Genomic DNA, 19,693 nt, shown 5'->3' on the forward strand with positions numbered 1-19,693 from the left:
ACATAAAATAATACAAATAAAATAAATAATAATATAGATAATAATAAAAACAATAATATAAATAATAGTAAAATAAATAATAATATAAATAATAATAATATAAATAAAATAGAAAGAAAAGCTGAAATTGACATCTAGTTCCAATTATGTAGAAAAATAAAGGCCTTTAAACACTCATAAAATTAAAAACCACAATGGCCAAAGTGGGATATTCACATATTAAAACTACAAATTTGAAACATTCCTTGAACATAGGAGTAAAAAACCTTAAAACCTGTGGCATGTACAACATTCTTTACGAACTCTGAGCAGTGGTACCTTTGGAAAAGCCCAACTTTTGGGTGACAGTCCTGGCAATTTTGGAGGTGGTGGCGTCGCTGTACAGATACACTTCATCCACACTGTGCCAGTCCACGTGGGTCCGACTCAGCTTCAGGCTGTGAATGGCTGCAGCAAACAGGGAACAACAGCTCAGTTGGATGGGGAAGAGGGCAAAGAGAAGCCTCTTTAAACAGAGAGAGAAAAGGAATTTACACCCAGGTTCACCAGAGCTCCATCATATCTAAATTTGAATTATTTCTTACCTTGAGAAATTTTGGTATTAAGGATTAACGTGACCAGGACAAGCAGCAGTTTGGGGAGCACCTGTGAGGACACTTCACTTCAGTATTCTCCTCCCATCCTCATTTTGGAATGGTAGGTTTCCAAAATTGTCCCTTAAAAACAGGGACAGGGGGCAGGGAAGTGGATCCCGAAATATTGCAGGTGGGTGTGAGGACCAGGTGGCTGCTCCAGGTATTTTCAGACTAAAAAAAAGTAGCATTTCAATCCTCTTTCCTGTGAAATCCTGGGCTCTGATTGCTCTGCATCAACACAGAGGCTTTCAAGGCTCCATTACTAGAAACCTCCACTGCAATTCTTTCCTTTCAGAAATATCCAGGAGCTGGAAATGCAGCTCAATGAGGCTCTGAATGAGCAATTTCTGGCACAGAACAGAATTTAGCTCTTTCAAAAGCCACTAAAAGCTACAGCCTGTTGGTTTGTGTTGTCCAGATTTGGAACTGGCTGAGCTCTGGGACTGATTTGTCAGGATGAAGCACAACAGGAATGTTATAATGCAAATCAAAATCATCCAAGGCTTGGAGTTTGCAGGGGCAAAGCAGTGCCAGAGCTGGATCATGAGAAATTTGGATCCCACCAGATCTTGTCTTATTTAATGTGGGGTGTCCTGACAACAGCAATAGCCTCGTGACTAAAAAATGGTTATTTAACTGTCACTGGTCTGGCTAAAAAGCCCAAAGTCATGGAAAACACCCAGAGTTTTTGGGGGTTATTTTTTTCATAGCAAGCAGAGCTCTAACCTGTCTCCTATACTTGAATCACCCAAATGAATTTTTTATACTCTTCTAAAAACATTCTGAGAAAGCCTGAGCCATCCTGATTTCCTGTTCTAACTCTGCTACAAACCAGCCACGTCCAGCCAGATGTTGTGACCTTTCTCCTCTGACCATTCCTGTTTCTTTGCCAAGGCAGTCAGACTTGACACAGACTGATGAAAAACTAAATGAAATCTGTAAGAAACAAGGGGATTAGGAGAGGATTAGCCCTTCTGTTGTAGTAAACATCTGATTCACCCAAAATAACTGGAATTATATCCTTGTTTTACACTGGCAGAGCAGGAAGAGGAAGGGAAATGAGCCTGAGTTTGAGGAGCAGGGTGGGCAGAACAAGGAGCAAGGTAGTGAGAACTCGATGAGTGTGTTCTCTGCAAGCACAGAGGTGAGTCCAGAAATCTCAGTCAGAACTGGAGAAGGGAAGGAAATTCCCAGCAAAACTCCATCTTTCTGATGTGGAGACAATGCAGCAGAGGCTGTGATGTCCTGAGACACTGGACCTCCTTACAGAGGTCTCTGAAAACTCTTCCATTCCATGGCCAGGGTAGACTTTGAGCACTGCCTAGCAGGTCTTCAAGACTTGTTCCATCTGGATTCTGCAAAATCCCTCCCAGATATGATGCTGGGGAAACAGAGAGGAGGGGATGGAAGTTTGGTGTCTTTGGAGGGCGTTGTGCTCAATGCCCAAAAAAAGAAGAGGAAGAGATGGTTGTGTCAGTATGGCTGGAAGAACAGCAGTTTATGCAGGAGTGATCCTCAAACTCCTGGATTCAAGTCCAGCCTCTCTATAGGAAAGAATATACATAATGAAGTAGCTTTTCTATACCCTGCACTAATTATTCTTGCTTGTGAAACTTATTCCTCACTTTATGGTGTTCTTCCAAAAAATGTCTATTGAAGGAATATCAAAATCAACCACCAGATGTGGAACCACTGAGGAACTGCAACTGAAGTTCAACAGGGCCAACTGCACCTGGCCCAAGGCAATCCCAAACACAAATAAAGGCTGTGTGGAAAATGGATTGAGAAGAGCCCTGAAGAAAAGGACCTGGGGGTGTTGGTAGGTGAGAAGATCAACAAGACCCAGCAACGTGTGATCGCAACCCAAAAACCCAACTGTGTCCTGGGCTGCATCACAAGGAATGTGACCAGCAGAGCTGGGGGGGTCACCTGGAGAAGAGAAGGCTCCAGGGACACCTGAGAGCCCCTTCCAGTGCCTAAAAGGGCTCCAGGAGAGATGGAGACGGACTGGGGACAAGGGATGGAGAGACAGGACACAGGGAATGGCTTCCCACTGCCAGAGGGCAGGGAGAGGTGGGATATTGGGAAGGAATTCCTGGCTGGGAGGGTGGTGGGAAACTGCCACAGATTGCCCAGAGAAGCTGTGGCTGCCCCATCCCTGGGAGTGTCCAAGGCCAAGTTGGCCAGGGCTTGGAGCAGCCTGGGCTGGTGGAGGTGTCCCTGCCCATGGCAGGGGGTGGAATGAGATGATCTTTAAGGTCCCTTCCAACCCAAACCACTCTGGGATTCTGTGACATATTCAACACTATTTTTCTGCATATTTAGCAATGTCTTCAAAGAGAACCTTAAAAATATGGTCTACTGTTAACAGAAGCACCTCAGGAAACCACCAGTAACCTCCAGTAGGACCAAACTTGTCCTTGACAGCAGAGTAACTTATCTGTGTTATTAACTTACACATTGCATTTAGATAAATTCTTTACAACACTTGCACAGTAACATCTTCCTTTTTACTCAGCACCCAGAACAAAAAGAAATAAACAAAGAAAAGTGTGTGTTGGTTCTCTCTTCTCATTTTCCCTTTAAGCACCAAAATATCAGGAGTTTTTAGGCAGGTGGCAGGATCCAGCACAGGCACATGGACAATGCTTTCCAGAGAATCTACCAATTTCCCAGTGAGATGGTGCAATTAAAACTGACATATTTACATTTAATTTTGGGTCTCTCTGTGAATTCTGTTGACCAGCACATTCATTGCTTTGCTGTTGAGTGCCTGTCCCTGAGCAAAGCCCAAACCAGCAGCGGAGACTCAATCTCTTACAAACAGTGGCTGCAGCACATTCCAAAGGCCCCATCCACTCCAGGGCATTATTTGGGATAACACTTCCAGGGGCTCCATCTCATCACTCAGGAGGAGGAACATTCCTTTAAAAGTTAAAAAGTATTCTGGGCCAAACTAAGTTGGATGCTCCACCTTGGCACTTGGAAATCCCTGTTTGAAAAGGTGCCTGAGGATCAATGCACCCATTCCACAGCCCAACCCACCCCTCTCACTGGGGCAGGGTGAGATTTTGGTCTTCCCTGTTTAATTTACAGAAAAATTGGGATGTTTGTTCATCCTCAAACCCTGGATCTGATGCCCACAGACCTTTTGCTCCAGGTTGGATGGAGTTCTGAACAACCTGGTCTAGTGGAAGGTGTTTCTACCCCTGGAAGGGGGTTGGAATGAGATGGGCTTTAAGGCCCCTTCCAACCCAAACCAGTCTGGGATTCTATTCTGTGATTTTATATAAAACACTTGAGAATTCAACCAAAAGGAGTTTCTGTTGTTGACAGACCCAGGATGTGTTAAAGTGAGACAGGGAAGACAAAAACGTGTCACGGGAGAGGATCTGACACAAGGCTCAAAACAAACATCCTAAAAAAAAAGAAAATATGCAAACTGTGCTTTGGAGGGGTGGGATAACAAGGACTGCCAGTTCTGAAGCTGAACCTGAAGCAGAACTGAACCTGAGGAAGGAAAGTGATGCTTCCCCAAGGATGAGGAGAAAACACGATTTACATCCTCCCTCCTGTGAACCTCCTGTGTGAGCAGAGGGGCTCACACTGACAACCAGGGAGCTTTCCATGCCAAGAGATGTCCCAGCGTGTCAGGAAGTCACCAAGGCATGTCCCAGCATGTCAGGATGTCACCAAGGCATGTCCCAGCGTGTCAGGATGTCACCAAGGCATGTCCCAGCGTGGCAGGATGTCACCAAGGCATGTCCCAGCATGGCAGGATGTCACCAAGGCATGTCCCAGCATGGCAGGATGTCACCAAGGCATGTCCCAGAGTGGCAGGATGTCACCAAGGCATGTCCCAGCATGTCAGGAAGTCACCAAGGCATGTCCCAGAGTGGCAAGATGTCACCAAGGCATGTCCCAGAGTGTCAGGATGTCACCAAGGCATGTCCCAGTGTCAGGATGTCACCAAGGCACGTCCCAGCATGTCAGGATGTCACCAAGGCATGTCCCAGTGTCAGGATGTCACTAAGGCATGTCCCAGAGTGTCAGGATGTCACCAAGGCATGTCCCAGTGTCAGGAAGTCACCAAGGCATGTCCCAGAGTGTCAGGAAGTCACCAAAGCATGTCCCAGAGTGTCAGGAAGTCACCAAGGCATGTCCCAGAGTGTCAGGAAGTCACCAAAGCATGTCCCAGAGTGTCAGGAAGTCACCAAGGCATGTCCCAGAGTGTCAGGACGTCACCAAGGCATGTCCCAGAGTGTCAGGAAGTCACCAAAGCATGTCCCAGAGTGGCAGGACGTCACCAAGACATGTCCCAGAGTGTCAGGACGTCACCAAGGCATGTCCCAGCGTGTCAGGAAGTCACCAAGGCATGTCCCAGTGTCAGGATGTCACTAAGGCATGTCCCAGCATGTCAGGATGTCACCAAGGCATGTCCCAGTGTCAGGAAGTCACCAAGGCATGTCCCAGTGTCAGGAAGTCACCAAGGCATGTCCCAGTGTCAGGAAGTCACCAAGGCATGTCCCAGCGTGGCTGAGGACACCAAGCTGCAGAATTCCAAGCAGGCAGTGGGAATGGCACCGGGGAATTCTCCTGTTCCTGCCTCTGCCTGCTGGGCCCCCAGGAGAACACGTCCTGCAGTTGAGGATTCTCTCCATGGCACCAGGGATGTTGCTGAGCTCCACTGAGGTCTGACTGTGCCTGTGGCAGCTCTGAATGTCAGGCACAGAACAGGAATCTCCCTCTGGAGCGGATTTCTCACAGCTTTGTTACCACATGACACTCCTCTGACACCAACAGCATTCCCGGGAATGTCTCTGGGGGTTCATCCTCCCCAGCTGCAAAAAATCCCAGGCATCCTGCACAGGTTTCTGGAGAAGGGAAAGCTCCAGGGAGACCTCAGAGGGTCCTCCAGGAGTTGAGGGGGGATGAGAAAAAGAAGGGGAGCGACTTTTTAAAGGCTGAAATAGTGACAGGAGAAGGAGGAAGGGATTTAAACTGAAGGAGGAGAGATTCAGATTAAATGTAATGAAGAAATTCTTGGGTCTGATGGTGGGCAGGCCCTGGTACAGGTTGGGCAGAGAAGCTGTGGCTGCCCCATCCCTGGAAGTGTCCAAGGCCAGGTTGGACAGGGCTTGGGGCACCCTGGGATAGTGGGAGGTGTCCCTGCCCATGGCAGGGGTTGGAACAAGATGGTCTTTAAGGTCCCTTCCAATCCAAACCATCCTGTGATTCTAGTTTGGGATTGAAGGCCATGACCACAGAAAAGAGAGCAAATTTTGCTTTCTTTCGTGGCCAGAAACCAGAAATGAAATGTTTTTTCAAGAATATCAACCAAGGAAGACACCTCCAGTGTGAGCCCATGGAAGGTCCAACCCCACTGGAGGTGGAACACAGCAGTAAAGCCATGGAAGAACAAGGAAATGCCCAGGGAAGTGAGAGGGATCCAGAAAGGATTTCTTTGAGCTGAAGAAATGAATTGTTACTGTCACACAAACCTCCAGCTTCACTGAGAGAGATGAACACAGAGGGGGAAAAAATGAATTGTTACTGTCACGCAAACCTCCAGTTTCACTGAGAGAGATGAACACAGAGGGGGAAAAAATCCCTCTAAGAAGTTTAAATATGAAGAATGAAGAGCTAAACATAAACCACAGAATCCACATTCCTAAAGCCTTGAAGAAGTTGATCTATTTTAGGGAGCAGAAATTCAACTTGAGTCAAAATAACTGGAAAACAACAGAGGAGCAGAAAACCTGAGCTATTTTTTAAGCTCACAAAAGCTGTGGGGAAGCTGGGAAGGTGCATCCTGCATGTGCAAACCTCCTCCCAGCTCCAGCACCACATGGGAACACACAGGCACTTGGATGTGGCACCTCCAGGGCCAACTGCTCAAAATTAAGTAATTTTTAAGGCAAATATCTGGGTTTTTTTCCTTACTTGATGCTTCATCCACCTGCCAAGACCAAAGAATGGGGTGATTCTCCTCTCCCAGACTCTGACTGTGCTCAAGCCACAATCCATCCAAAGGAAACCATCTCTGAAGGGCTCAGAGCTCCCAGTGCCTCCAGTGACAAAGGCACTGCCATTCCAGCCAGGCTAAAGACCAGAGCAGGGATAGACACTGCCTGAAAACCTTTCCTTGCCTTCTTTTTTTCCAAGGATTTTTAAATTAATCTGCCTTGCAAGCAGCAGGTGCTACCCCAAAGCCTGGCACATTGTCCAGGTAGCTCAGAGCGTCATGTGGCTGCTCTTGTCCCTTTTTAACTCCAAAGTTCTGATACATAAACCTGAGGTAGAGCTGTAGATTTAAAGACCTTTTCTTATTCATTCAAAACAAAAGTAATTTCAAAGGCTGTTGCTCTTCATTGCTGTCATTTTTATGTTCATTCACCCCCTCTCAACTCAATCAGTGTCACCCTTTGGTACAAAAGCACCTGCTCAAAAAACCTGAAGCACATAAATCTAACACATTTAACTGAACTTTTAATTCAAGCACATTCATTGCCACAACTGAGGGAAGATAACACAAAAATAATGTCAAAATTACAGTCATAAAAGTCCCTTCTTACTGCTCCACTCAGCTTATTCACCTTTAAAAGATTTGAGAAAAGTTTACTGGGAAACATTTGGATTTCAGGCATTTTCATTTGGACCCAATTAGAGAAAAGAAACAATTAAAGGGAAGTGAAAAGGCAAACATTTCTGCATGTCAAAATAAATTCTGAGACTTTACAACATCCCCAGAAGCTGAAAGAATTATATGGTGTGACAAGAATAACTCAACATACCACGTGCATTTTAAATTTACATTTGAAACTGAGGCTGCAGCTCCCAGAAGTTTCAGAACATTTTTCATACTCTGCAGTCAGAGAAAGTTTAATCATCAGTGGCTTTCACTGAGAGAGCCCAGTGAGAAGAACTTTAGAGCCTTCTGCAATCATGAAATGGCTCCTGGAAGATTTACTCCCACTTTCTGAATTAAATCTGCACAACATCAGCTGCTGCAAAGGTCAGGGTTGTTTCCCACAGCACAGCACCTTTACCAGGTATTCTGGAAGAACAGAATATATGGGATATATTCTTATATATCCTATACCCATGGACTCATTTAATTCCAGTACTTGCATAAAAGCTGCAATAAAAATAACTTGCAACATAAAATTAAAGATTCTTATCAAGGAAAAAAAGCAGCAAATTGTCTGGTATAAACCTTTTTTTTCCTTCTCTGATACACAAATTATCTCATACCAGGCCTGCTGTAATGTTAAAAATCTCAATTTTATTTTATTGAAAAAGCCAAACCACATATAAAGAGCTTGAGAAACAAACCATTTCATCAGTCACAAACAATCACAACCAGGATTTCTGCATCTATTTCTCTAAAATTCACACCACTGCTACTTTTCTTCTAAGATTTAAGATGCTTTTTCCCTTCCCTCTGGAAGGAAATGGCATCAGCACAGCTCAAAAAACCTGAAGCAGATAAATCTAACACATTGAAGTGATATATAAGCAGATTAGAATTTAAAGCTTCCTAAGGCAGGAGTACTACAGGAAAAAAAAAAAAGAAATCTACAATTACTGTACCTTGGGAATGCTTTCTCTTAAGACATGCAGCGTCTGATTTCTCCTTATATCCTCTCCATTTGAACAAAGAAGGGAGGGAGAAGGGAGGGAGGTGGTAGAGAACTAAAAGTAAAAACACTGAGCTTCAAAGTAAAATTTTTAAAAGGGGTGGCATTTTTTTTTCATTAGTTATCCTTATTTTTAGAGAAAAAAAAATAAAGTTGGTGCATCTTCTGGAAAAAAATAAATATATATACTTAAAAACCAGGTAAGTGTCAGGTCCCAAATTCAATTTCTGAAGGATTGAGCCAAATTCAGTTTGTTCACCACAAGTTATGACATCCAAACAAAGCTGAAGGCATCAGTAAGAGACAGCTGGGACATGGTGCCAAAGTCACACCATCACCCTGCTTGGCACAGGGTCTAACACAGCAAACCCTTCTCAGGGTACACTAAACTCCATTGTAAGCACAGCTCTACTTTTTTTCCCCCAGAGAGTGTAAGAGGATCATTAAAAGTTGGATTAGATAAAATATCCCATTTTCAGCCTGTTCTGCAAGGCCCCAGGAGCACTCAACACTGATCCTGTAGCTGAAGTGAGTGATATTCCTTATTTTTATCAATTATCCTGGTCCAGGGCTCAGCAAACAGCTCTGTCAGCAGATGCCTTAATAAAGATGCAAATAAAATGCATTTACTGTTGTCCACCAGTTCTCCAGAGCAGAGGAAAACTGGGCTCAGAGCCACTTGGGATTCCCTAATTTAGTCTGTACAACATTTTCCTGGCTGTGGGAATGCAACACCCTGGGAGAACATACACAGGAAAATCAGGAAAAGCAGAAATAAAATTGATTCTCATGGTGAGGGTGGTAAAACACTGAACAGGCTGCCCAGAAATGTTGTGGAGTCCCCTGAAAATCCCAAGGGAAACATCCTTTTGGACTGGACCATCTCCAGAGCTCCCTCCTGGTCTGCACAACTCTCTGACTCCAGGAACTCAACCTCCCCATGCAAAGGTTGTCTTGGCTGTGACACAAAACCCCATAAGAACATTTTATGCAGAGAGAAAACATTATTTGAAATCTAAGACATAAAAATCAGCTCTTCCAAATGCACCTTTTCCAGTTTTTGTGGCATTAACCACAGGCTGAAATTCCCTAAGAAAAAACACCAATAAAACTTCTGCTGCTCCAAATCAATGCATTAAAACATTCATTCTGATTCTGTCCCACAGGTATTTTTATTTCTACATTTCCTATCATCTATCATGGAATCCCAGGCTGGATCTCAGGATGGTTTCTGCCAGAAATTGCTGGGGTTCTCTGCTCCAATCCTCCACAAAGAGCAGGATCAGCTCTTAAGTCAGATCCAATTTCCAGTTTGAATCAGGTTGCTCAGGTGATTTCCAGCTGAATTTTGAGCACCTCTGTGCAAGAACAATCAACTGCACCTCTCTCTCCCTTGCTATCACTGAAATTCAACTTTCAGCTTCATCTCGTCCTCATTAAATCAATATACCCAAAAGAGATGATGGAGCAATGCATGATAAATACTCAACTGGTCTTGTTTTATCCTACAGCAGCCTTGGTGTGACTGGAAATCTCTGGAGAAGCTGCTCCTTTGATGGACTATTTCAGACAGGTCCTGAACTCACCGTCTGCCTAAGGATGCAGAAAAGGCAGTTTCTAAATCTTTATTTTGTTCTGTAAATTTTAAGTTTATTCAGTGCTAAATAGGAGTCATGTTACCCTTTTTTTTTATCCTTCAAAATTATTTCAGATTAAACATTGCTTCCCAGAACAAGAGTTCCTGAAGGCTCCTTTAGGTACTGGAAGGCCAGAGTGAGGTCATCCCATCCATCTAACCCTGCCCTCTGGCACTGGGAAACTATTCCCTGGTCATCCAATCCCAGAATGGTTTGAGCTGGAAGGGACCTTAAAGACCATCTCATTCCAACCCCTGCCATGGGCAGGGACACCTCCCACGAGCCCAGGTTGCTCCAAGCCCTGTCCAACCTGGCCTGGGACACTCCCAGGGATGGGGCAGCCACAGCTTCTCTGGCACCTGTGCCAGGGCCTGCCCACCCTCCCAGCCAGGAATTCCTTCCCAATATCCCATCCATCCCTAACCTCTGGCAGTGGGAAGCCATTCTCTGTGTCCTGTCCCTCCATCCCTTGTCCCAAGTCCCTCTCCAGCTCTCCTGGAGCCCCTTTAGGCACTGGAAGGGCTCTCAGGTCTCCCTTGAGCCTTCTCTGCTCCAGGTGACCACCCCAGCTCTCCCAGCCTGGCTCCAGAGCAGAGGGGCTCCAGCCCTTGGAGAATCAATGTGGCCTCTTCTGAACTTGCTCCATGTCCTTGGAATCATAGAATGGATTGGGTTGGAAAAGACCTCCGAGATCATCAAGTCCAACCCTTGGTCCAACTCCAGTTCCTTTACCAGATCATGGCACTCAGTGCCACGGCCAAGCTCACCTTAAAAACCTCCAGGGGTGGGGAATCCACCCCCTCTCTGGGCAGCCCATTCCAATGCCTGAGCACTCTCTCTGCAAACAATTTTTTCCTGATCTCCAACTTCAATTTCCCCTGGCAGAGCTTGAGCCCATCGTGCCCCCTTGTCCTATTGCTGAGTGCCTGGGAGAAGAGACCAACCCCCACCTGGCCAGAACTTCCCTTCAGGGAGTTCCAGACAGTGCTGAGGTCACTTCTGAGCCTCCTCTTCTTCAGGCTAAACACCCCCAGCTCCCTCAGCCTCTCCCCACAGCACTTGTGCTCCAGTCCCTTCTCCAGCCTCGTTGCTCTTCTCTGGCCCCGCTCCAGCCCCTCAATCTCTTGCCTCAACTGAGGGGCCCAGAACTGAACACAACACTCAAGGTGTGGCCTCCCCAAGGCAGAGTCCAGGGGAAGGGTCACTGCCCTGGGCCTGCTGGCCACGCTAGTTTTGATCCAGGCCAGGATCCCATTGGCCTTCTTGGCCACCTGGGCACACTGTTGGCTCCTGTTGAGCTTCCTGTCCCCCAGTCCCCCCAGGTCCCTCTGCCTGGCTGCTCTCCAGCCACTCTGTGCCCAGCCTGGAGCACTGCAGGGGGTTGGGGTGGCCAAAGGGCAGGATCTGCCCTTGGCCTTGTTGAACTTCATCCCATTGTAATCAGCCCATCTCTCAAGTCTCTCCAGACCCCTCTGCAGAGCCCTCCTGCCTTCCAGCAGGTCGACACTCCCTCCCAACTTGGTGTCATCAGCAAATTTGCTGCTGATGGACTCAATCCCCTCATCTAAATCATCAATAAAGATGTTAAACAGGACTGGACTGAAGCCACCCTTCCACCACAAACTAAGCTACCAAAGGCTGGGGGCACTCAGGAACCACAAAGATCTCCCACTAACAACCCTGAGCTTTGTGCCAGGACACTGGAACACTAAATCAGTCCAAACACACAGAAATACCATAGAAGTGCCTCCCAGGAGGGTGGTTGCACTGGCACAGGGCTGTGGCTTGGGGTTCACACTACTTTATGCACCTTTCTGGCAGAGCTTTTGAGGCAGAGGACTGTCCTAAAGGCTGGACCACAGGAAAAGATCTTTTAAAGTAGCATAAATAGGGGAAAAAAACATTCATAAAGTCCTCACTAGCTTTGAGGTTGTTACAGACTTAACATTCATAAAGTCCTCATTATCTTTGAGGGGAGTTACAAACTTAACTACTCTGTGAAATGTTGATAAAGCTCCCAAAGTCAACAAATAATACTCTGGTTTTCCTTCCAGTAATTACAGAAGTACCCTGAATATTGCCTTGCTTCCAATTTATTCACAGGCTATTCCTTGTGTGGTCATGTGGCCCAAAGAGCCATTCCTGCACTGTGTAACTGCTTTGTGCAAAGCTGGAGTGTAAAAATAAAGCTGCTTTATAAAGAGGAACACAACAAAATTCCTTCTAAAATATATTGTGGGGCCTCTGTATTTGCAGCTCGTGGTTTGTGGATTGTTCATCGAGTCACAACCAACAAACAGAGGTGTGAGAGCCTGAAGTACTTACTCTGAGCAACCCATTCAACTTTCTACACCAAATAATAAATCAGTAATTTCAGAAATCTGTTCCTAAAAATGTTCCATGCATTGGACTGAGATTCCCAGCAACACCAACTGAATGTCCTCAGCCTGGTCATTAAAATATCAGGACTACCATACCAGAATGAATGCTCAAGATTTACTGCAGCTGAAAATTACTCAAATAAATTCAGAGTGAATAGGGAAAAAAATTAAATGTGATCTGTAAAATTGATACTACTCCCTTTAGGGCCAAATTAGGGATGCTGCACACAGACCTATTAGCCAGTTGGCACTTGGACACTGACTCTTCTTGTCCCATTAAGAGAACTCAGTTTGAAGTGAGACTTCAAACACAATTCAAAGACATAAAGGAAAATGGGAACAAGATTTTTATCCATGACTAATTTTTCCAGCATTCCTCAAATGTGCTGCAGCAGGAAATTCTACCTCCAGATGCACTAAAAAATGGGAGAGCAAACTGATATTCCCCACTATAAAGGATGGAAAACCAAAACAGATCACATTGTTACTTTAGAAAACAAGACTTCAAGTGTCCATAAAACAAATTATAAAGACAGTGATCTAAACAATCTTACCCTCCTTGCCATCAACAGGTTTTGACACTTCCATGTCAAAGCTCTCCTGCAGCTGTTGGCCCTTGAAGCGGTTGAGATGCTCCTGCTCTATTAAGTTACTTTCCTCCTCCTCCAGAGGCTGCCACGTCCCATCAATGAACCACTGGCCACGCATGACTGGGATCTTTTCTGTTTCTAAAATAAAAAAAAAATAGATTTTTTTTTAATGCAACAAATCATGAACTTACAGAAGGAGGGAGGGAATTCTGAGGGGGGTTTTGATGAAAAAAGTTGCACTCCTGTTGCTGGAATCTGTAACAAATGGCTCGAGAAATGCCATCAGCTCATCCCAAGGGGCTGAAAGGAGCAGTGAATGTGGTGTTGATCTGCAAACCTGAGCTAATGAGGCCTAATTTTTCACCTGTGTGTGAAGATGTGAGAGATGGACAGGAAAACAGAATCCCAGAATGGTTTGGGTTGGGAGGGACCATAAAGACCATCCTGTTCTGCTCCCCTGCCATGGGCAGGGACACCTTCCACTATCCCAAGTTGCTCCAAGCCTTGTCCAACCTGGCCTTGGACACTCTCAGGGATGGGGCAGCCACAGCTTCTCTGCCCAACCTGTGCCAGGGCCTGCCCACCCTCCCAGCCACCAATTCCTTCCCAGAATCCCATCTAACCCTGCCCTGTGTCAGTTTGAAGCTTTCCCCCCTTGTCCTGTCCCTCCATCCTTTGTCCAAAGTCCCTTCCCAACTCAGATGCAGGTTCTGCAAAATTTATTAAGGGTTTAATTGAAACAACAGTCCAGCTTTAGAGGGATAAATTCCTCTCTATCCAGTTGCCCTCAATTTTAGAATAATTAGGATCTTTGTGGGGTTTATGCTCCTCTACACAATTTGACTGATAACACCCATTAGTTTCAAAGTTCTCAAGATGATGCAGAACAAGGAGGAGACACAAACCCACTCATGCTTACCCTGACTGCACAGAGCCCCATTTCCTTTGGGATCTGCACATCCAAGGACCCAAATGACACATCAAGTAGCATAAATGGTAATATTAAAGATGAAAGAGGTTTTTTATTAAAATCAGTCTTTTGCTGAGGGCTGGCTTTGGTCACTGTCGATCTTGTTTCACTTTCACTTCTCCAAGTGAGGAAAGGGAGTGCAAAAGAAGTCTAAGAAAAATATATCTTGGTGCTTATTCTACATCAAATTGTGCTTGGTGTCCACATAATGACAGGGAGCAAGAATTCCCCTCTGACATCCATCCTTGCAAGCAAGATGGGACAATGATATCTATTGTATCTCAGCTTAGAATTTCTCCTCCTACATCTGGAAAATAAAGGAGAAATATTGTGTGTGAGTTCCACAAGTCTCTAAACTCCAGTTTATCCCATGAAACTCCAGGTTCATGGGATCAGCACAGATACAGATCTCCTGAGAGCCATCTGACCAGTGACCTCCAGTGCACAGGGGAGGTGTGTGTGTAAATATCTATATATGTATATACAGACTCAGCCAAATGCAAACATCTTCTGTGTGTGCATATAAACCCCTAAAGTTCAGCCCTACAAACTCTATAAGAACTCAACCACAAAAAGAGGCTTAAAAAAAGGAGATGGGGAAAAAAATAGGTTTTACTACTCAAAAAGCTGTTCCTACCTGGAACAGGAAAAAAAAAGTGACAACTTGGCAACTGATGAAAAGAAACAGCAAATGAAAATGAGGTAAAAAACAAACATGAAACAATGGATTTCAGAGTTGCTGAGCATGGAAAGGATCTCTCTGATCTCCCAGCAGAGCAGAACAGACACAGCTGGGTGAGGTGACCCAGCCAAGGCAATGGGGTGCAGCCTGGTGAGTGCTCAGGTCACAAAAACATCTGAGGGTGCCACGCTGGGGTTGGGCACATCCCTCTGAGCACAAGGGCAATTCTGATGCCTCTGCAGTGCCCTCACCACAGACATGGCATTGCTGTCCCTTGTGCCTGTACACACTAAAACTAATTTTCACACCAACTGCAAAACTAATTGCAAACAGCTCCACAATGTCCTTGGAACCTCTGGGCCACTCTGAATGTTCCATCACTGAATGCACCAGCTATGAAAGAAAAAAAGGAAAATCACCTTGCAATCATCTCCCCGCAGGGCAAGCAACACTCAAAATGTTCCAAATCCGATTTTGAAGCTTTTTCTGGAATGGATTTACAGGCAAACACTGTTTCCACAGCACCAGAATGAGCTCTGAGCACCCCACCTTTGTAACAGAAGGAGGGGACATGAGTGGGTGATGACATCCTTGAGATGATCCTACAGCAAGGAAAGGTGAACAGCAGGAAAGCTCATGGCAGGGAGGGAAGCAGATGTAGAGCAAGGAGCTCAATTACCACTGAATTTCCTTCCCTTGGTGCTGGCACAGGAGCTCTCCCAGTTACCCCAGTGCTGGGAATGCTGCCCAACAGCCCCTCTGTGCACACATAGAATCACAGAATGGATTGGGTTGGAAAAGACCTCCAAGATCATCAAGTTCAACCCTCGGTCCAACTCCAGTCCCTTTACCAGATCATGGCACTCAGTGCCACGGCCAAGCTCAGGTTAAAAACCTCCAGGGATGGGGAATCCACCGCCTCTCTGGGCAGCCCATTCCAATGCCTGAGCACTCTCTCTGCAAAGAATTTTTTCCTGCTCTCCAACTTCAATTTCCCCTGGCAGAGCTTGAGCCCATCGTGCCCCCTTGTCCTATTGCTGAGTGCCTGGGAGAAGAGACCAACCCCCACCTGGCCAGAACTTCCCTTCAGGCAGTTCCAGACAGTGCTGAGGTCACCTCTGAGCCTCCTCTTCTCCAGGCTGAACACCCCCAGCTCCCTCAGCCTCTCCCCACAGCACTTGTGCTCCAGTCCCTTCTCCAGCCTCGTTGCTCTTCTCTGGCCCCGCTCCAGCCCCTCAATCTCTTGCCTCAACTGAGGGGCCCAGAACTGAACACAACACTCAAGGTGTGGCACAGCACAGAGGAAATTCCCAAACCAGCAGCTCTGAGCATTACCAGGCTCCCATCCCAGCTTCCCACAGATCCCAGTTTCCTTCTCAGGCATTACATGTGCTGGTTCCCCCCTCTCAAGTGCCCCAAAGTCCCACTCAAGCTCTGCCTAAATAGAACAGTCACAACTTGGGCTCGTGGCCTGACCAGAACACAGACAGGAGAGCAAGACCCAGTTCTGCCACTCAGCTCCTGTTTGCCCTCCTAAAATAGCTATTCCAGGTAGGAGCCAATGGGTATGAGCTGAATTCCAAATGTTCTGCATGCTGATGGACAAAGAGGTTGGAATGTTCTAATGGCACAGTCATTTAGTAGAAATGAATCCCAAACAAAACCTCTGGAGTGGCTTTAAACTGCAGTTTGCAGTCACTGCAAATGGCACAGAAAATCCAGTATTCCATGAAAATTCAGACTAACTTTGGAGTCTACATCCCACCAATGAAGTGTGAGAGGGGAATATTTAGTTTTCATGTGATCAAAGTCACCCCCAGCAGGGCGAGTTGTCAGCATTTACAGCAGCCTCTTTCCTCAACCTTTGCTGCATTCCTGGATATTTTACACCTGCCAGAGATCTGCATTTTTACACACACAGATCCAGCCAGGCTGCCCTTACAAACAAAGCTCTGTCTGGAGGAAGAAATAAAATGTGAGCAGAGAGAAAGGATCCCATTGTGGCTGAGGCAATGACACAGCTACGTCAGATGTTAATCCTCAGTGGGAAAATCTGTGAGCAATTCCTTCATTCTTCACTAAGCAGCCTGGGGAGGCTCCATTCATTGAATTCATAGAAAGACATATATTTTCAAATAATAATCAGATGAATATTAGTTTGTACTCCAAACAAAAGGAATACATCTATTTTTCAGTTTTTCACATGGGAATTTCCACCTCCAGATTTGTAAAAATTCTAAGCATAAAGAATTAAAAAAAAAACATTTCCAGGCTCTTTTTGCCTGAGAGAAACTTCCCCAGAGTGGCTCTTTACAAGAAGAGTCTATAGCTCTCAAACATAACATGGGCAGAGCCTTTCCCAGAAAAGTTCAGCCAGGAAAAACTGAAACAAGAAAAAAATTTAACATAAAACCTTTGTACAACAGGTCAGTTTAGGAATAAATTAATATATTTGGCTCTAAGTCTGGAAAGGATGTTCCTATGGAAATATAAATCACTTTGAGATCCAAAGACAGGTTACTGTGGAGCTTTGGTTTAGAATCTGAGTGAGGCAGTTCTGTGTTCCAGCTCCAGGGGATTTTAGGAGGACCAAAGAGTTGCTTTCCTTTTTTTTTTCCTTTAAACTGTTGCAAACTCTCAGTGCAGCCAAAGCACCCTGAGATCCAACTGCTTTTATTTCACATCATGAGCTGGATGGCAGATCTGAACACTGTGCTGGGGGGAAAGCTCAAGAGAGAACCACCTGGAAGCAAGAAAATGGCATTCCCTGCCACCAACAGCACCCTTTGGTTTTCAGAAAACTGAGATACAAAAATCTGTGATCAGAGCCCACAAAGAGCCAGGCTGGGAGAGCTGGGGAGGGGGTCACCTGGAGGAGAGAAGGCTCCAGGGATCACCTGAGAGCCCCTTCCAGTGCCTAAAGGGGCTCCAGGAGAGCTGGAGAGGGACTGGGGACAAGGGATGGAGGGACAGGACACAGGCAATGGCTTCCCACTGAGAGGGCAGGGAGAGGTGGGATATTGGGAAGGAATTGTTGGCTGGGAAGGTGGGCAGGCCCTGGCACAGGTTGGGCAGAGCAGCTGTGGCTGCCCCATCCCTGGGAGTGTCCAAGGCCAGGCTGGACAGGGCTTGGAGCAACCTGGGCTGGTGGAAGGTGTCCCTGCCCATGGCAGGGGGTGGGATGAGATGAACTTTAAGGTCCCTCCCAAGCCAAACCACCCAACAACCCACTGATGCTGAAGGTCAGCAGTGCCCAAAGGAAGTGGCATTTCAGTCCTGAAGACAGGGATGGACATGGAATATTCTGGATTGGGTGGGGAAAATGAGGCAACTGCAACACAAGAGGAGATTTTTCCATAAATTCTGTTGCCTGTGGGAAAGAGGAAAGGCCTTCCCAACCACAACTCCTCTGTTTAACCCTGCCCAGGTGCTGCTCCTGAGAGATTCCCCCGTGGTTCATCCAGAGAACTCAATGGAAGTTATTCCAGTTATTAGTATCAAGAAGGGATGAACCAAACTTGCCATTTTAGCCCCCAATTTCACTCACCCACCTTCAATAAATTCATTCATGTCTTGAGATGCTTTCAGAAAAGCTTTAACTCCATTCTTTCAGATATTTTTGTTTAAAGGAAGAATTAAACACACCGGGCATTACATCAGGTTGCAACTTAATTTGGTTTTTTGCCAATACAGAATTCCAAATCTATTATAGGATGTGCTGTTTTTCCTTATCCAGGCAATCTCGACCCCTAGGAAAGGAATTGTCTTGATTTCTTCACTGCCTGAAGTCTTACACCACAGAATCTGCAGCTGGCAGAGCTTCAGCCTGGGAGATACCAACATATTTGACTGCTTAGGCACTTACATGGTTTATTTATACAAGTATTTCTAAATAAATTTGAATGGTGAGGATTAAAAGCAGCTGAAAAGCACTTTATTTTAATTAGTCACACATATTTTACCACTTTTACAGGAAATTAGTTTAAGGGATCTACTCTGCAACAAAGGATTTATTTGTTTTTACACAAACAGGGCTTTTTTTCTCCTTGAAAATCCGAAGAATAAAAGGATACAAGTGCTGGAATTAATGGTGTGATAGGAACACGAGTGATTTGGGGAATAATAATCATCTAAATCTCCTGAATAATAAAAATTCTTTTAAAATAATTCAACATATAAATCCCTGCTCTTGTGTGTGGTGTAAGTGTATAGCCCAGTTGCCCCTTTTGTGTGAAGATCTTTAAACTGGGATCATATTTAATATAATTTAGGATTAAAAACCTGACTGATCCACCAAAACAAAGAGCAGAATTTGCTTTCATTTTCTTTCTTCCACTACCAGATCAATTCTGCCAAACACTTCCTGCCAGTACATTGCTTGAACAGAGCTGCATTCAGCTGATCACCAGTGGTGTCCCCAGGGGTCTGTGTTGGGTCCAGTCCTGTTTAACATCTTTATTGATGATTTAGATGAGGGGATTGAGTCCATCAGCAGCAAATTTGCTGATGACACCAAGTTGGGAGGGAGTGTCGACCTGCTGGAAGGCAGGAGGGCTCTGCAGAGGGATCTGGAGAGACTGGAGAGATGGGCTGATTGCAATGGGATGGAGTTCAACAAGGCCAAGTGCAGGTCCTGCCCTTTGGCCACCCCAACCCCCTGCAGCGCTCCAGGCTGGGCACAGAGTGGCTGGAGAGCAGCCAGGCAGAGGGACCTGGGGGGACTGAGGGACAGGAAGCTCAACAGGAGCCAACAGTGTGCCCAGGTGGCCAAGAAGGCCAAGGGGATCCTGGTCTGGATCCAAACTAGCGTGGCCAGCAGGCCCAGGGCAGTGACCCTTCCCCTGGACTCTGCCTTGGGGAGGCCACACCTTGAGTGTTGTGTTCAGTTCTGGGCCCCTCAGTTGAGGAAAGAGATTGAGGGGCTGGAGCGGGGCCAGAGAAGAGCAACGAGGCTGGAGAAGGGACTGGAGCACAAGTGCTGTGGGGAGAGGCTGAGGGAGCTGGGACTGTTTAGCCTGGAGAAGAGGAGGCTCAGAGGTGACCTCAGCACTGTCTGGAACTGCCTGAAGGGAAGTTCTGGCCAGGTGGGGGTTGGTCTCTTCTCCCAGGCACTCAGCAATAGGACAAGGGGGCACGATGGGCTCAAGCTCTGCCAGGG

At 46.0% G+C, this 19,693-nt stretch overlaps 1 protein-coding gene across 2 annotated transcripts in view; it reads right to left on the minus strand.

The window, feature by feature from the left end:
- The window catches only part of DDHD1 (DDHD domain containing 1), a 71,365-nt gene that overhangs the window by 39,546 nt on the left and 12,126 nt on the right, over window positions 1-19,693 (minus strand). Inside the window, exons 2-4 of one of the 2 annotated variants that reach the window (XM_071557235.1) lie at window positions 12,848-13,021; window positions 8,229-8,330; window positions 319-447 (exon numbers count right to left, since the gene is read on the minus strand). In XM_071557235.1, coding sequence (XP_071413336.1) covers window positions 319-447; window positions 8,229-8,330; window positions 12,848-13,021 — 405 coding nt within the window. The remainder of the gene's footprint in view (window positions 1-318; window positions 448-8,228; window positions 8,331-12,847; window positions 13,022-19,693) is intronic. The other variant, XM_071557236.1, reaches the window with a different exon arrangement.

The sequence above is a fragment of the Pithys albifrons genome, chromosome 6 (assembly GCF_047495875.1).
Source record: "Pithys albifrons albifrons isolate INPA30051 chromosome 6, PitAlb_v1, whole genome shotgun sequence".
Lineage (NCBI taxonomy): Eukaryota > Metazoa > Chordata > Aves > Passeriformes > Thamnophilidae > Pithys > Pithys albifrons.